This window comes from Syngnathus typhle, linkage group LG6, assembly GCF_033458585.1.
Source record: "Syngnathus typhle isolate RoL2023-S1 ecotype Sweden linkage group LG6, RoL_Styp_1.0, whole genome shotgun sequence".
Taxonomy (NCBI): domain Eukaryota; kingdom Metazoa; phylum Chordata; class Actinopteri; order Syngnathiformes; family Syngnathidae; genus Syngnathus; species Syngnathus typhle.
The window spans coordinates 330,174-344,732 of record NC_083743.1 but is presented as its reverse complement, the minus strand read 5'-3'; the positions used below and the strand labels follow the sequence as shown (position 1 = coordinate 344,732).

At 44.4% G+C, this 14,559-nt stretch overlaps 4 protein-coding genes across 6 annotated transcripts in view; 3 read left to right on the top strand and 1 right to left on the bottom strand.

The window, feature by feature from the left end:
* LOC133155291 (serine/Arginine-related protein 53-like) overlaps positions 1–1,475 on the top strand; it is a 67,129-nt gene extending 65,654 nt beyond the window's left edge. For both annotated transcript variants that reach the window (XM_061280498.1, XM_061280496.1), the window contains exons 9-10: positions 339–443; positions 1,197–1,475. In XM_061280498.1, the coding sequence (XP_061136482.1) occupies positions 339–443; positions 1,197–1,289 (198 nt within the window). In that variant the 3' untranslated portion in view covers positions 1,290–1,475. The remainder of the gene's footprint in view (positions 1–338; positions 444–1,196) is intronic.
* A 500-nt stretch (positions 1,476–1,975) lies between these two features.
* Positions 1,976–6,331, top strand: LOC133155292 (myeloid leukemia factor 1-like). 2 transcript variants are annotated; one of them, XM_061280499.1, is made up of 8 exons: positions 1,977–2,156; positions 2,653–2,803; positions 3,548–3,634; positions 4,402–4,485; positions 4,565–4,693; positions 4,768–4,927; positions 5,003–5,141; positions 5,527–6,331. In XM_061280499.1, exons 1-8 carry the CDS (start codon positions 2,110–2,112, stop codon positions 5,585–5,587), a joined length of 858 nt encoding a protein of 285 aa, XP_061136483.1. In that variant the 5' UTR covers positions 1,977–2,109; the 3' UTR covers positions 5,588–6,331. The 2 variants fall into 2 exon arrangements, with proteins under 2 accessions (XP_061136484.1, XP_061136483.1); XM_061280500.1 differs by lacking the exon at positions 3,548–3,634 and having other exon boundaries at positions 1,976–2,156.
* Positions 6,332–6,408: 77 nt separating this feature from the next.
* Positions 6,409–8,117, bottom strand: LOC133155293 (mediator of RNA polymerase II transcription subunit 29-like). Its single transcript, XM_061280501.1, has 5 exons — positions 8,056–8,117; positions 7,385–7,532; positions 7,241–7,299; positions 7,028–7,112; positions 6,409–6,958 (listed from the first exon to the last, which is right to left on the bottom strand). Exons 1-5 carry the CDS (start codon positions 8,100–8,102, stop codon positions 6,731–6,733), a joined length of 567 nt encoding a protein of 188 aa, XP_061136485.1. The 5' UTR covers positions 8,103–8,117; the 3' UTR covers positions 6,409–6,730.
* LOC133155290 (serine/threonine-protein phosphatase 2A 65 kDa regulatory subunit A beta isoform) lies at positions 7,819–14,330 on the top strand. Its single transcript, XM_061280495.1, has 15 exons — positions 7,819–8,030; positions 8,838–8,928; positions 9,072–9,172; positions 9,255–9,487; positions 9,572–9,719; positions 9,867–10,022; positions 10,499–10,613; positions 10,698–10,768; positions 11,025–11,159; positions 11,688–11,861; positions 11,948–12,008; positions 12,914–13,068; positions 13,139–13,281; positions 13,356–13,447; positions 13,537–14,330. Exons 1-15 carry the CDS (start codon positions 7,953–7,955, stop codon positions 13,554–13,556), a joined length of 1,773 nt encoding a protein of 590 aa, XP_061136479.1. The 5' UTR covers positions 7,819–7,952; the 3' UTR covers positions 13,557–14,330.
* Positions 14,331–14,559: the final 229 nt, after the last annotated feature.

Below are 14,559 nucleotides of genomic sequence, written 5' to 3'. Positions count from 1 at the left end.
ATGACGCCTTCCAGGTTGTACTGTACATGCAATGTGCTGATATAAGTTCCTCTGAGTCGCTGTATGACAACAGGCAGTTTTTACTTATCGGAATTACTCCAAGCTGTTTATTTATTAGTCATGTCATTGGAACCTATATTAATTATATCTTAATAACATACAATTGTGCCTCATCTGCAAGTTTGGGCACTTTTTGTCACCGTGTAAAGCAATTTTCTAGTTCTCTACATTTTCTGAACCTCATTTAATTGAATCCGAATGCATCTTCATTTGATGTACTTTTGCAAGGTGTCTTTGATTTACTTGTTCCTTCCTTCCATTTCTTTCTTCCTTGTCAGACTGAGCCCGTGGTGAAGCAGGAGTCGGAAAAGCCGGACCACGTGGACCTCAGTTTCCCCCTGTCCATCGTCTATAACGACACCGACACTTTGGCCCATCCCGCTGTGAGTGGTCGCCGTGACAACCCCTCACAACACACTCCTTTGCATGCGCGTGCATGTGTTATGCGTGTGCTGCATATCCTCCTTCCATCCCCTCCTCCTCTGCAAGGCAATGATGACAAACGAGAAGGAAAACTTTCAACTGCACTAATGCTCCCCAGGGCTTCCCACTCATCTATCTCCAGCAGGCAAACGAAGTTATGACCTGACATATGCAGATAACCCCCACACGCACATTCTATGCACACACGCGCATACGAGACCTGGCGACAGGCTGATGTATGGTATCAATATGCCCCAGGCGGGCCCCGGCCTCAGCTCCGATCCCAATTAGAACGGATGAGTCATTAGACCAGTCCGCATCGTGTCATCACAGACACAAACACACATTAGCCCTACGACACTAGCGCGGGGCCGACAGACAAGATCTCACCAGTGTCGAACGAAATAACAATCAAGGAAAGCAGTGTCAGATTCAAAGTGAAGGATTGCTCTCCAATCTGTATGACACACACTCACTCACACACACACACGTACAACACACAGATCCTTAGGTTTCATGGTGTTACTTCTTAATGGAGACTCAAGACTCAATACGGCGCAGCCATCGGACTGGTTGGGTTGAGGAATAAAAATTATAGTGTCCTTCATCCCAAAGACTAAAATAATAATTGAAAACAAGAACATTATACTGTCTAGTGCACAGTGCATGAGGACATTTTTAAATGAGCTCTTTGTGAAATCTGTTTCACACAGTTGTTCATGGACAAGGAGAAGGCTGAGGAGTTGTGGCTCAACAGGCTTATTTCACTTCGCCAGGAGAGGCTCATGGGAAGTCCCGTGTCCTAACCTGAGAACGCCAGGAGAGCCGTCCCAAAAATTTATATTGTTGTGGCAGAGTTGTACAGTTTTTGTAGGACACATTTAATGGTAGCAAAACAATTTGAAACACTTTATCTTCTTGGTTTTCATTGTAGAATATGCTGCGTGTATTCTCCTTTGTAAACAATTTCATTAAAAAGTACTGATGGAAAACTTTGCTTATTCAATGTGCGACCTTGTTGACTAACTTTTACGGCTGAATTTTAATTAGGAGTAACAATTTAAGACTGTGTAGAGAATAGGAGACAGGTCTATTTATGGAGCGCTCCAGATGGTAAGTCTATACCCAGCGTGGGACACTGTCACCCCGCCATCGCCTCCAAATAGCCAGTGTTGTAATGAAGTCCTAAATACAAATACAAGCACTCTTAAACCATTGCACCCAGTTATTTGCTCCTCACACGCCACTGTGAATGGTCACTGTCATTTTGTAAGAAAGTGTAAGTTACTGTGTCATAGTTACTAAACGTTGACGTTTATGAAAGAGCGTGAGTTTTAGGACTTTTAATCAGAAGCTTCGAGAGCGCCATCGTCATGGCAACCCTCAAAGACAACAAACCTCGTGGACTGAATTGCGTCCATCAGCCAATCGGAGGACGGGAACGCGTCACGTGGTAAGATGCCCTCGATCCTAAATCACCTGACTCCTCCCCCGTGGGGGACATTACTATACTTATTGTCGAGCACTTCTGTCCACCTGTGACGCGCACAAGGACGGTTATGTTTATTTAAGCATTTTATTGTATTATTTCTCAATTTTCCTTTAGTTTACACATTTTTCATCGAGATGTTCACAAGCAAGTTCGGGGACCTTACCGATGACCCCTTCTTCTCGTAAGTATTTGGCCACAAATTTTAGCTCGCTTTTTTTTTTTTTTTTAATAATGTCAAAAGGGGCTAAAGAATGGCGTTTATTTATTGTCGTGCTACTATAATCAATAAGAAATTGCAATTATTTTTTAAATGTGAATACTGTGGATTACAATGCACGAAAAAGTTCCTACAACGAATTCGTGCATGCGTGTGTGTGACGCGCAGAAATTAAGAGCTTTTAGTTCGGGGTGATGGTGGGGGTACCCTCTTCTTTATTTCAAGGTCCAATTTATGACGTTATTTATTCAAAAATACTGTTTTGAAGATTGCCAGCCTAAAACAAACCCTCTTAATTCTCCAAAGTGTTATACTATCACAGTTTAGACGTTGGAAATCTCAATCTCCAAGCTTCCACAGGACTTAATGGAAATAGAATCGAAGACTCCAGAATCAACACTTTTATAAACTGTATTGGAAATGTTTTAAGCAACATTCATAATCGACATCTCCTTTGCAGAGACCCATTCCGAGCACACCAGGAAAATGCACGCCAGATAATGCGAAGTTTCTCTGAGCCATTTGGCGGCCACTACATGCAGAGCATCATGGATTGCAGAATGGGCAGCCATGAAGCGGAGGAGACCCCGGCACTAAGAGGCGAACATAGGGTGGGAACATGACCGTGTCATATACCAACAGTTCAACTAACTAATCCACGCCTGCCTGCCTCATTAGTTGAGTTTGTTGAGCAAGCAAACTATAGAGGATTAAGTGGAGCAACACTCGTACACGGCGGGCATGAGGCCATGTTAGTGTCTGGTTTCAAAGAAGGTCAACACCCTTGACCTCTCCAACCGTTATATCTGTCACCCATAGCAGCACTATTAATAGGCTATTGTTTTACTGGCAAGTACAGTGTGACCTCTCAAAAGTGGCGGGCCAATAAAGACCAACCATCTTTACATTTTCAATTGGCGATTATTTACCAATTAACTGATTGGCGTCTTGTACCATCTTTTCATTTCTAAATTGCTGTATTGTGACAAACTAAATTGAACAACACCGCTCAGTAAAAAAACATACCCGTTAACCTTCCCTCGAATCAGACCAAGCATGCGAAACCAGTTTAATCCTTCCATGTCATTGAGGTCTGTATATTTATCCTTGATAATGACTTTCATCACAAGCTTGGCCTCAATAGGCAGCAACTTGATGCCTCTCAATTACTGCAGCTTGCTGCTATTAAGTCGAGCTAGCGTCCTGCACTAATGACCTCCGTGACTAAATCGCAGTTAACCAAACACTTGATTTGATCCTTTTTGGGGTGCATGTGTGGCAACTTGGCAAGACTGTTTGAAAAAATGTATTAAATGTTTACACCTAATAACATGCATGTTTTTAAATATTGCCAGAGTACCCGGAGAAAAGCCCGAGGAGCACATTCAAACTCCCCACAGGAAGGAGGAAGCCAATTGATTCGAACTCCCAACTTCAGAAATGTAAGGCAGACAAAGTGCCACCTCAAACGTAAACATTTAAAATTGCTGAAAATATACAATTGCCAATTCAGTAAGAGGAAATTATGAGGATAGTCACCTCAAAGTATCAAATTCCGCTGGTTTGACAAACAAATGACCAAACTTTTTTTTTTTTATAATTAAGAATTCAACACATTAACTTCCCAGCGGGAAAACAAGTTCTATTCGTTTACCTTTCATGGCGCTAACGTAGCAAAGCATTGGCCCTCTGAACAACAGGTTCTTATCTCGCTTCTACTCAAAGGCAAGTCAGATCTAAATATAATCAGGTCCCAAATGGAAGTGGCATTTATTTGTCCATAGAGGCCAACGTCGAGTAAAATTGGCCAGCCCGACAGTGACCAGGAGTGTTTTATTTACATCAGCTTGACCTTTTGGGAAAGAGCTGAGCGAGCGGAGCAGCCTTGGACTCAGCCACCCCTGCGTAGCTTTCCCAGAATGAATCTCAGTTTCAGTGTCAAAGCCCGCGCTAATCTCTGTCAATGCGACCCAATTACACATGGAACACAAGTCATTCAACACCCCCCGATGCTGATTGTATCCCCTCCGCGCATAGCGATAGAGCCCGACATGCTAACACGGGCAGATGTTGTTCTTAAAGATATCCTCGCCACTCAAGGCTTCATAATTGGATATATTTATACGTTTAGCGCACCGAGAGCAGTTGGCGTCCGAGCATAAGCGTCCAGCCGCTGTGACTATTCTTTCTATCTTGTGTGCTGGCACAGGACACGGCCACAAACCCTTTCAACATGTTCGACAGCATGATGACCAACGTGAGGAGCAGAATGGATGGGATGTTTCGAAACTTTGTGAGTTAAAACACCAAGAACCGTTTTCTCTTTGCACATTTGCAAGCCAATATTTTTTTTTTTTATGCTTGCGTGTCAGGAGAACATGTCCACAGACCCCAACGCTCACTCGTTCAGCTCCTCATCAGTCATGACGTATTCCAAGGTTGGTAACGAACCCCCGAAGGTCTTCCATGCTTCGTCGTCGACACGCCAGGCCCCGGGAGGTGTAAGTGGATCTACTGAGGGAGGATGGGGAAACCCAACTGTTTTCAGTTTCTCATTATCAATATGCTTGTGCAGGTGAAGGAGACTGTGAAAGCCGTGAGAGACTCTGAAAGCGGCCTGGAAAAGATGGCCATCGGCCACCACATAAAAGACAGAGGGCACGTGGTTGAGAAGAAAAGGAACAAGAAAACAGGAGATAAGGAGTTCCTACAGGACTTCCACAATTTAGATGAATGTACGTTGATGACTTTTATCACATTCCATTCATTTGCTTAGTCCTGACCTTCTTGTCCTGACTCTTCTCTCTTAGCTGAAGCGAAGTCCTTTGACGAGGAATGGCAGAAGGAGTTTTCCAAGTTCAGGCCGTGGGCCTACATGGCTCAGCTAGAGCCGTCCCGACGTCGCAGAGGTCAGCAGGCAAGTCTAGTTGGTCCGGAGCCAAGCCGCAGGTTAGTAATGACTAGCACACATTAGCCGTAATGCAACGATTTGTAAGACCAAATATTATGGTTTTTTTTTTTTTTTCAAGAGTCGTTCCAACAAAAAGTTTTAGCTGCCAGTGCTAAATCGTTGCAGTACTAGTACTTAAAACATATTTAAAAGTTTTAGTAAAAAGTTTTTTTTTTTTAAAAGAAAAGTACACAACCAAACACCATTTTGTTCTCTTTTCTGGAAATCTGCTAGCTTAATGCTAGCCCTCTATAGACGGGCATCTAAAACTGGCATTAATGTAATTGAAACCTTCAAACCACTTACTTGCAGGCATATATTAAATTTCCTTGGCAAGAAATAACTTATCATTACAACAGCCTTATGCTTTGTTGTCTTCCCCAGTGAACAACCCAAGTCCAAAAGTAAAAGTATCCTGAAAGCATCCAACTCGCCAAAGCAGTAAAATCATCAACATCTCCGCAAGTGCTCTCACGAAACACACACACACACACACATCCACAAATGATGGCATTATCCCCATGACTTAATTGGATAGAGCCGACCCATAAATTGAAACATTTTGATATGCTTGGAAACGTGACTGTTAAGCTGCTGCTTCTGCTCCCATCTCCTTATTTTCAATTGTCACATTTCCAACTTTGATCGCAGTGGCACAAAGGTTGAGGAAGTCAGGAAATGACGCGTTGCCGATGACAGAATAACGGTGAATTTAGCGAGCTGGATTCTGAACGAGTGGACCAATCGGTGGTCTCCAAAGCGATAGGTGAGAGATGTATAGTAAGTGGCAGCTCTGCGACGCCTGAACTTATAATAGGGGCAGTTTTATCAGACAAGACAGTGTTTTTGTTTTTAAGAAGAGCAAAGAATAGTTTGTGTTTTTTTAACAAATGTTTTTCACTCTTAGCTCACGAGACATTAGCTGTTGACTGATTAGTTGATGGGATGAATGCGAAGGGCCGTAAAAACTCGAGTTGACTGACTTAGGAGCCACAAATGCACTTAAAATAGGTTGAACGTATCTTGTTGAGTAGCTGAAATGTTTCGTGCCTGCTTTGTACAAAGAGTCATTTCTTTCCCTTTTTTGTACTGTTTCATTTTTCATCCGAGCTCTGTAACGCCACTTGCAACTCTTGTATATTTTAAATATACAATTAAGTGTCAAAAAATAAAAATGTCTATATCAAAATGTCTACAGCTATTTTGGACTTCCAAGTATTTGATTCGAAACGTTACAATGCTTATTGAAGCCCGACAAGCAAGAAATCTTATAAATGTGTAGGTTTATTGATCACTGCAGATTTCAACACACTCGTAAATGTTTTAGTAGTCAAAGACTGTACAACGGTAGATAAGTGCACATCTGGCACCCCCTGCTGGCCATAATGGAACACAACGTAAGAATACTTGTTTGATAAAGTGTAATTGCCATCAGCTTGAAATAAAATTTCAGGATGTGAGGCTTTGTTTACAATCTTGTAGAACCACATTTGACTCAAAGCATTACTCCTCTGTCGGAGGTGGTACAAAAAAAACAGCAAGAAATCCAAAAATAAATGACATTTGAGAAATGAAGTCCAAGAGAGATCTACATAATTCCTGGAGGCTGACCCATTCCTGCGATCTTTTTGGAACACTCCAGCAGAGCGTTGTGGATGTCCTTGGCACACGAGATCTGGGACTTGATCATGCCAAGGTACTGGGCGTAGGACATGGACTCCGTCTGCACCGTGTCAGGTTTGGTTGCGGTGGGAACCAAGTTGGGCGAATGTTTGGCGCTGTCGATGCTCTGCGAGAGGCATTCGTACGCCAGCCTCTGCGTAGGGCAAGATACAGCTTAGAAGACGGTAGGTAGCACGTCTATGTGAAAGTCTTGAAGTCTCACCAAACACAGCTCCAGCTGATCACAAAGCGCGTAGAACTCCTCCAAGCTTTTGTCAAAGCGCTGAACAGCAGTGTCGTTGCTTGTACTAAAGCACAAGAAACAACATAATGGGAAGAATTTAATAGCATCCGATTATGCCATGTCTTTTGAATGTATCATTATGTTTGGTTTTATAAACTAAAACAAAAAAAAGTGGTGGGCGGGGGTTCGTACACTCCGTTATCGATGATTGTGTTGTGGGTCAAGTTGAGCGACGCGATCTTCATTAGGTTCTGTGAGATGAACACAAAGCATCACTCAACTTCATGACGCGCCGCTTGAGGTGGCACCCTCCAATAAGCTTCTCGATTTTATTACCTGAAGACTTTCTTTCAACTGCGGGATGAGCATTTTAAATCGATGCACCGGGTCAAAGTCTTGTTGTTGACTCAACTGCTGTTGCTGCTGTTGCTGCTGGAGAGAAGCTGCTTGTTGTTGAGACGCCATCTTGGCATGGCTCGCCACACTGACACCGGAAACACAATAAACATTTCCGGTTGACCCAGATATAGTGTTTATATTGATAATTGTAACATTTTTAATGAGAGCAGCCAAAATAAAAAAAGATTTATAAACATATATGAATAAATCCAGACCACTTAAAATAACTTGGTGTATGGATCCCCTCTTTGATACAATTATCTAGTTTGACACAGTTTGATTTTTTTTTAATGACGTGATTGTATTTCCTCAGACACAGCTTTATTTGCATTCTAAACACAGTGTGCCCGTTGCTTATTCGTCAACGTGCTTTAGAACGTCATCGATTTGAATTTATAACAAAACAATCGTCCGAGGAGGCGAATCGGCTCCCTTTCATAAGTGGGCCGGAAACCCCGTAGTCGGCCACAGTAGCGCCATTCGTTTTGTCGCTGTACAATCCAAAATGGCAGGAGCCGATGGAGACGATTCTCTCTACCCTATCGCTGTTCTCATTGATGAACTGCGGAATGAAGATGTTCAGGTGGGTAACAAAAGCTTCTTTTTACCTTGAAGTTAATAATCCGACGGAACCTTGAGGCCGCTTGTGTGACATTTACATCGCCGGTTGCTATCTGGCTAGCATTCCTAACTAGCGAAGATGGTTAGCGGGGCCTATTCGGCTTTGTCAACTGGGGCGCACCCTTGACTCGTTCGGCGCTCGTTTGTCATAGCAAATTTGCTTAATGCTGACAATATGCGCCAATAATATGTGTACTATTCACTACTGGTTGTTCTTCGGCTGTTACTTGAAGGAATCCGAGGCATTAGTCTCCAGTCATCGGGCTAGTCGCTGACGTCTTGCCGTATCGATGGTTTTGACAGGAGCCTTTCGTTTTCAGCGCGATCCTTTTTCCATCATATTCTAAACGCATACACAATATGTTGAAATGTTTTGGTTTTCGTCTCTGCTTGGTGTTAGTCAGCGCCAGCGGGTTTATAACACGATAGCAACAGTACTTATTTTTAAATCCAGTCAGTCAACCCATGATATGCGCGGATTTTTTTTAGATCAGACCTGCCGCGAAGTGTAAACATCCCCTTTAAAATGTCCTTTACTGTTTTTACTAAAGGTTATACACAATATTGTCTTTGCTGTGCTTTTTATCAATAGAATCGCAAACGCCATTTTTAAGCGTAGATGTTCTGAGTTTACAATGATATTGACCCACATTTGGGTCCTGCCCTTTTCAGGTAATAGCTCTCGTAAAAAAAAAAATCTGGTTAATGAGGGCTGACAAACGCATCAACATACTTCCCTGTCACTAATTCTCTTTCTATTACTCAACAGTTGCGACTGAACAGCATCAAGAAGCTGTCCACTATTGCACTGGCTCTGGGTGTGGAGCGGACCCGTACTGAACTGCTTCCTTTCCTCACAGGTAAGCAATTTAACTCAATGGTGCCAATTAAACCCCATTATGACTTAGTGGTAATGTTTTAACAGTGGTGTCACACGCTGTCAAGAATATTTACAAGTGTGTATACTGACTTTGGTTGAACCGCTGACCTCTTTCTGTGGCAGACACCATCTACGATGAAGATGAGGTGCTTTTGGCTCTGGCTGAGCAGCTTGGTAATTTTACCATGTTGGTGGGAGGTCCCGAATACGTCCACTGTCTCCTGGTACGTCTCATGCCGTCATATAATCGATGGACTTCTGCCAATATGTGGTTTACCACTGCCCTCCTTTCCCCCCGACTGGCAGCCTCCTCTGGAAAGCCTGGCCACAGTGGAGGAGACTGTGGTCCGTGACAAAGCAGTGGAGTCCCTGCGCAAGATCTCCCAGGAGCATTCTCCGGTAGACCTGGAGGTCCATTTTGAGCCCCTGGTCAAACGTCTGTCCTGCGGTGACTGGTTCACCTCTCGTACCTCTGCCTGCGGGCTCTTCAGTGTCTGTTATCCGCGCGTCTCCAGCACGGTGAAGGCGGAGATTCGCCAGTAAGTTGAGAAGTTCTTCCACAAGCTGCTAATATTTATATTCCAAGGTGATGCATAAGAAAATGTGTGCGCGGTTACTTTTAGGCATTTCCGCACCTTGTGTTCGGATGACACTCCCATGGTCCGTCGCGCCGCTGCTTCAAAATTGGGCGAGTTTGCCCGAGTGTTGGAGTTGGATTATGTTCGTAGTGACATCATCTCCCTCTTCACGGCTCTGGCCTCCGACGAGCAGGTTGGTTACAAAACAACGGATCAAGAGTAATTACAAACTTCACATTGCTGATGCATCTCACTCGACGTTTAGTTTTTCAAAGTGTTGCCAAGTAATCACTTGATGCTTGCGGCGGCCAAACTCATGGCTTCACTTTGCCTCCCTCAGGACTCTGTGCGGCTTCTGGCGGTGGAGGCTTGCGTCAGCATTGCCACGTTGCTGCCTCAGGAGGACCTGGAGACCCTGGTGATGCCCACCCTGCGACAGGCCGCCGAGGACAAGTCCTGGAGGGTCCGCTATATGGTGGCCGACAAGTTCTCCGAGGTGAGCTTGACCTGGGATTGCACATCAACGGATTCATTATCTGCGAAGCTGCAGGGGAGATGGATGTGCTCCATTGTCGAATTCAGCTGTGCTGTTCAGACTCCTCTTGCTGTGAATTTAAATGAGGTGGACCTTGTTGAATTGCAGAATAAGCCCTTTTTTTCCTGCTGACATTGATTGCCACTGTGCCTAAGTGCCTGTTATGAGATTACGCTTCGTCGATGCCGTTATGATAGATTCTGAGCAGGATCTCCAATCGTTAAAGAAGGAGTATCGTAATACTTAAATAATAAAATAAAAGTAATCGAATTTTTTTGGGCAGAATCAGCAGTCGCCCCAGAAAATCCATATTGCTCAGGCCTGAGTAGTCAAGACTTGAAAAGTAACAGTTTAAGGTCATTGTGATGTTTGAGATGTATACTTCAAGGCTAAACAGTTATTTGGATAGTGGAAAAAAATATGTTAAATTTTTTTAGCTTCAAAAAGCAGTGGGTCCCGAAATCACAAAGAACGACCTGGTCCCAGCGTTCCAGAACCTTCTCAAGGACTGCGAAGCTGAGGTCCGTGCCGCGGCTGCTAACAAAGTCAAAGGTCAGTCCATGAATGCACGCTATGTCTAAAATAACAAGCCTTATTTAACGTCAACAATTTACTAAGTGATCTTCCTCTGCTTAGAATTCTGTGAGAACCTCCCAGAGGATAATCGTGAGCAGATCATCATGACTCACATCCTGCCCTGCGTCAAGGTATATAAATGAAAAAAGTAATTTGCAGGTGAACCTCAGACCCCGTTGATAGCGATAGCTGGTGCTGGATGGGCCATCTTTTTGCACCGCTTTCAAACAGCAGGGGGCACTATTTACCACACGAAAATTAGTGTGTGAAGCTATATTCATCTCGTTCCCATTTTGCATAATTAAAATTTAAATACTGATGTGATTTATTTTTTGGGTGTCACCTTCTACCAACTAATGTTGCAACTGTTTTGTGGCGTGTGCGCAGGAGCTGGTTTCAGACACCAACCAACATGTCAAGTCAGCACTAGCCTTGGTCATTATGGGCCTTTCTGCCATCCTGGGCAAGGATAACACAATAGAGCATTTACTGCCTCTCTTCCTGGCTCAGCTCAAGGATGAGGTAAAAGAAATGCACTTTTCTTTCTTTTTCTACTTCTCACGCAGCCTACAGCCACTTTGTGACCATCACATGATTTTCACACGGGGTTACTTGGCCTTGATGCTTCAAAAAAAAAAAAAGTGGAGTGTATGTAGGGCGCTTGTGTAGCTTTGTCCTGATATTTTCGACTGGTTATCCTTCTAAATGTTTTGGAAGATTTGAAACTGTCATCTGTGCCTCTGCGTTCCCCAGTCCTATTTAAAGTTGGCCCACTTTCTTGTCGCTGCCAAAAAAGACCACGACTGTCCAATTAGATTACTGTCCAAACATCGACAGTTTTAGCATGCAGAACTTCAATATTTGAAGGTGATGCTCACTACCCCCCCCCCCCTTTTTTTTTTTTTTTGGAGGAGGCGGAGATGCTGATAACTTTGCCTCCAAGTTTGTGTTGTGTCACAGGAACAGAAGTCATAATCAAAAGGAAATTTATTTGAGTAGAAAACCCATTTATTCACAAAAAATACTCATTTTTGCCGTTTGTGTTCACAGTGCCCCGAGGTGCGTCTCAACATAATCTCCAACCTGGACTGTGTCAACGAGGTGATCGGCATCCGTCAGCTGTCCCAGTCACTCCTGCCGGCCATTGTGGAGCTGGCCGAGGACGCCAAGTGGAGGGTCCGCCTGGCCATCATTGAGTACATGCCCCTGTTGGCCGGTCAGCTGGTCAGTCATCAAATCGCCAACAAAATATTCTGCTGTTGACTTAGATTTTTATCCGCGTTGGATTTGAATGGCGTCTGTCTGCTTAGGGTGTGGAGTTCTTTGACGAGAAGCTCAACACTCTTTGTATGGCCTGGCTCATTGACCACGGTAAGACACTTGCTGCTCTTCTTGCTATGTTGCGTTGGATCATACATGTTTGCCGACGCCCAAGTCACTCATGAGGGCAGCTGCACTTTTTCCAAGCCTTACCCTTCACTCCCGGCCGGGCACGGAGGCGACAGTAGCACACGATGGAGAGCGGCAGCAATTGCTATAGCGAGAATAGTGAACCATACGTTGTCCATCAAGGCGTTGCATTTGTCACTCCAGTGAAGTTTATTTAAACGCGCAGTCACCGGAAAGGCTGTACATGTCCTACACATGAGGACATTGTCTTTTGTGTTGAGGGCTTTCTCTCTCGCCACTTTCCCCCAATTAGAGATGTGTGATTGAGGACAAAGGGCCAGCTGCATTACATCATTGGAATGTCGTGTGTGTGTGTGTCTGGGGGGTTAGGGTAAGGGCCAGGCTACCGTTACATAAGAAAGGACATGCTCTCTCCAGAATGCGTTCCTCACTGACTTCATGTGATCATTTTGACACCTTTGCCATTTGGGATGCAGGTCTGACAACTTTAATAACACTGCTTTCAATTCGTCCACCTCTACTGCAATGCAGTCGGAAGAGTGAGTTGGGGGGAAAAAAATGACAATAGCGCACCCTGGTCTTCACGTTTTGCTTTCTTTTCCTCGACTCTTGGCTCTGCCCTTGTTTTGTTTTCATTCAACGGACGGCCATTTATAGTGCAAAGCATGCGGTTAGCGAGGTGCTAAGTCTTGAGCAGCCAGTGTCGCCGACTACAAGTGTGAGAATAAAAGGACCATTTAGAGTTGGCGCACCGCACATTTAGTCAAAAAGTAGCTCAGATAACCTGAGATAGACTCCTATGTCCATGCGTCACTGCTTATTGATCGAGGTGAGGGTAACATCCGTTTGCTGTTGTGGCCATGCAGTGTACGCCATCCGCGAGGCCGCCACCTGTAACCTGATGAAGCTGGTGGAGAGGTTCGGAGCCGAGTGGGCGCAGAACACCATCGTGCCAAAGGTTCTGGGCATGGCCAACGACCCCAATTACCTCCACAGGATGACGACCCTCTTCTGCATCAACGTGGGTCTCGCGCCGGCGCGCCCTCAGCAGTCTCCGAGTTGCACCGTGACATTTTCCGTATTGCTCTCAGGCTTTGTCGGAGGCGTGCGGTCAGGAGATCACCACCAAGCAGATGCTGCCCGTGGTGCTCAAGATGTCCAACGACCAGGTGGCCAACGTGCGCTTCAACGTAGCCAAATCGCTGCAGAAGATCGGACCCATCCTGGACGGCAGGTAAATTGCGCTCGCTGTCGCAGAAACGTCCACGGGCATCGCTCTCTTGACCGGCCGCCAATTTGTGTCATCAGCACACTGCGGGATGAAGTCAAGCCGGTGCTGGAGAAGCTGGCCTCTGATACAGACATGGATGTCAAGTACTTTGCACAGGAGGCCATCAGTGGTGAGCCTACAGAACATCCATTGTCAATTATATTCCTGATGACGATGATAAGCAAACTAATAGTCGTATTATTTCTTCTCTCCCTCCAGTCTTGCCCTGGCATAAGTGAAGCAACGCAACCCTTTTACAAGATATTTATTGATGTTCAAGATCAATGGCTAACTGTATAGACCAATCCGATAATTTTGATTTTCCTCCTTGGGCCCCCCAACTTCCCTCGCTGTAAACAGACGCTTCACCGTCAAGTGTCAATCAAGTGGTGCATGCTGACTAATAGTGTTACGCGCTAGTTAACCGTCTCAGAGCCCCAGCAACCCCTCTCACGTTCCTCCATTTTACACTTTTTTTTTTTTTTTAATTCGCATTGTTTTAACAAACTCAAAATGTGATATTCGACGACAAGTTCATGTTCTTATCTTAAAACGCTAAGTTGCCTCACTCGTTGCTCCCCAAATCCTTGCGCAAGAATGGCAAAAGTTGTTAAAATCCAAAAACTCTTTGCCAAAAAAGATAGCATGCAATGTTTTATCCTACTAATTGGCGACCCATTATAAAAGACCCAGAATGCATCTTGACTCCCAATTTGTCAGTGGTCATTCTACACAAAACCATGTTCCGAAATGGAAACTCACTCCAAGGCTTAATATGTTCATGAAAGGGGAGCACGGTAGGCTTCAAGGAATATTCTGGACTTAAAATGCCTCTTAAGTGTTTTCAAGTGAGGCTTCAAAATACTTTTTTTTTTTTTTTTTTTTTGGAGGGGGGTGTCAGGACCTTTTTGTGCACCATTTGATGACCAGTGTGCTTTTATTGTTCTTTTCAGTGCTTCACACACTTGATGCTGTTCTACTGTACCTTCATCTGAATAAAGTAACAAAGAACACTCGTCACACCTGTTTTGACTGCAAACTCGCGTGTCAAACCTGGCACAGCTCACTCTTGAAAATCAATGTGGCCCTTGAGCCCAAACATTTGCCCACCTCTGCAATACCAGACAGACAATCTAATTACACATTGTACCCGCTCTGACCTCAAGTATGGAGATGAAAGCTTTGAAACAAAGCAGCCAGTATACCTGACACCTGCTTTCAGTTTGTTTGGCCTCTTATCTT

Bases quoted from the DNA above. Each gene is read 5' to 3' on its own strand.
- LOC133155292 (XM_061280499.1), top strand. From the start codon at position 2,110: ATGTTCACAAGCAAGTTCGGGGACCTTACCGATGACCCCTTCTTCTC. The intron at 3,635-4,401 runs GTAAGGCAGACA...GTGCTGGCACAG, and splicing joins GAACTCCCAACTTCAGAAAT to GACACGGCCACAAACCCTTT. The intron at 5,142-5,526 runs GTTAGTAATGAC...TGTCTTCCCCAG, and splicing joins GGTCCGGAGCCAAGCCGCAG to TGAACAACCCAAGTCCAAAA.
- LOC133155290 (XM_061280495.1), top strand. From the start codon at position 7,953: ATGGCAGGAGCCGATGGAGACGATTCTCTCTACCCTATCGCTGTTCTC. The intron at 8,929-9,071 runs GTAAGCAATTTA...TTTCTGTGGCAG, and splicing joins ACTGCTTCCTTTCCTCACAG to ACACCATCTACGATGAAGAT. The intron at 10,023-10,498 runs GTGAGCTTGACC...AAATTTTTTTAG, and splicing joins TGGCCGACAAGTTCTCCGAG to CTTCAAAAAGCAGTGGGTCC.
- LOC133155293 (XM_061280501.1), bottom strand. From the start codon at position 8,102: ATGTCACACAAGCGGCCTCAAGGTTCCGTCGGATTATTAACTTCAAG. The intron at 7,300-7,384 runs GTAATAAAATCG...TTCATCTCACAG, and splicing joins AGTTGAAAGAAAGTCTTCAG to AACCTAATGAAGATCGCGTC. The intron at 7,113-7,240 runs GTACGAACCCCC...CTTGTGCTTTAG, and splicing joins ACAATCATCGATAACGGAGT to TACAAGCAACGACACTGCTG.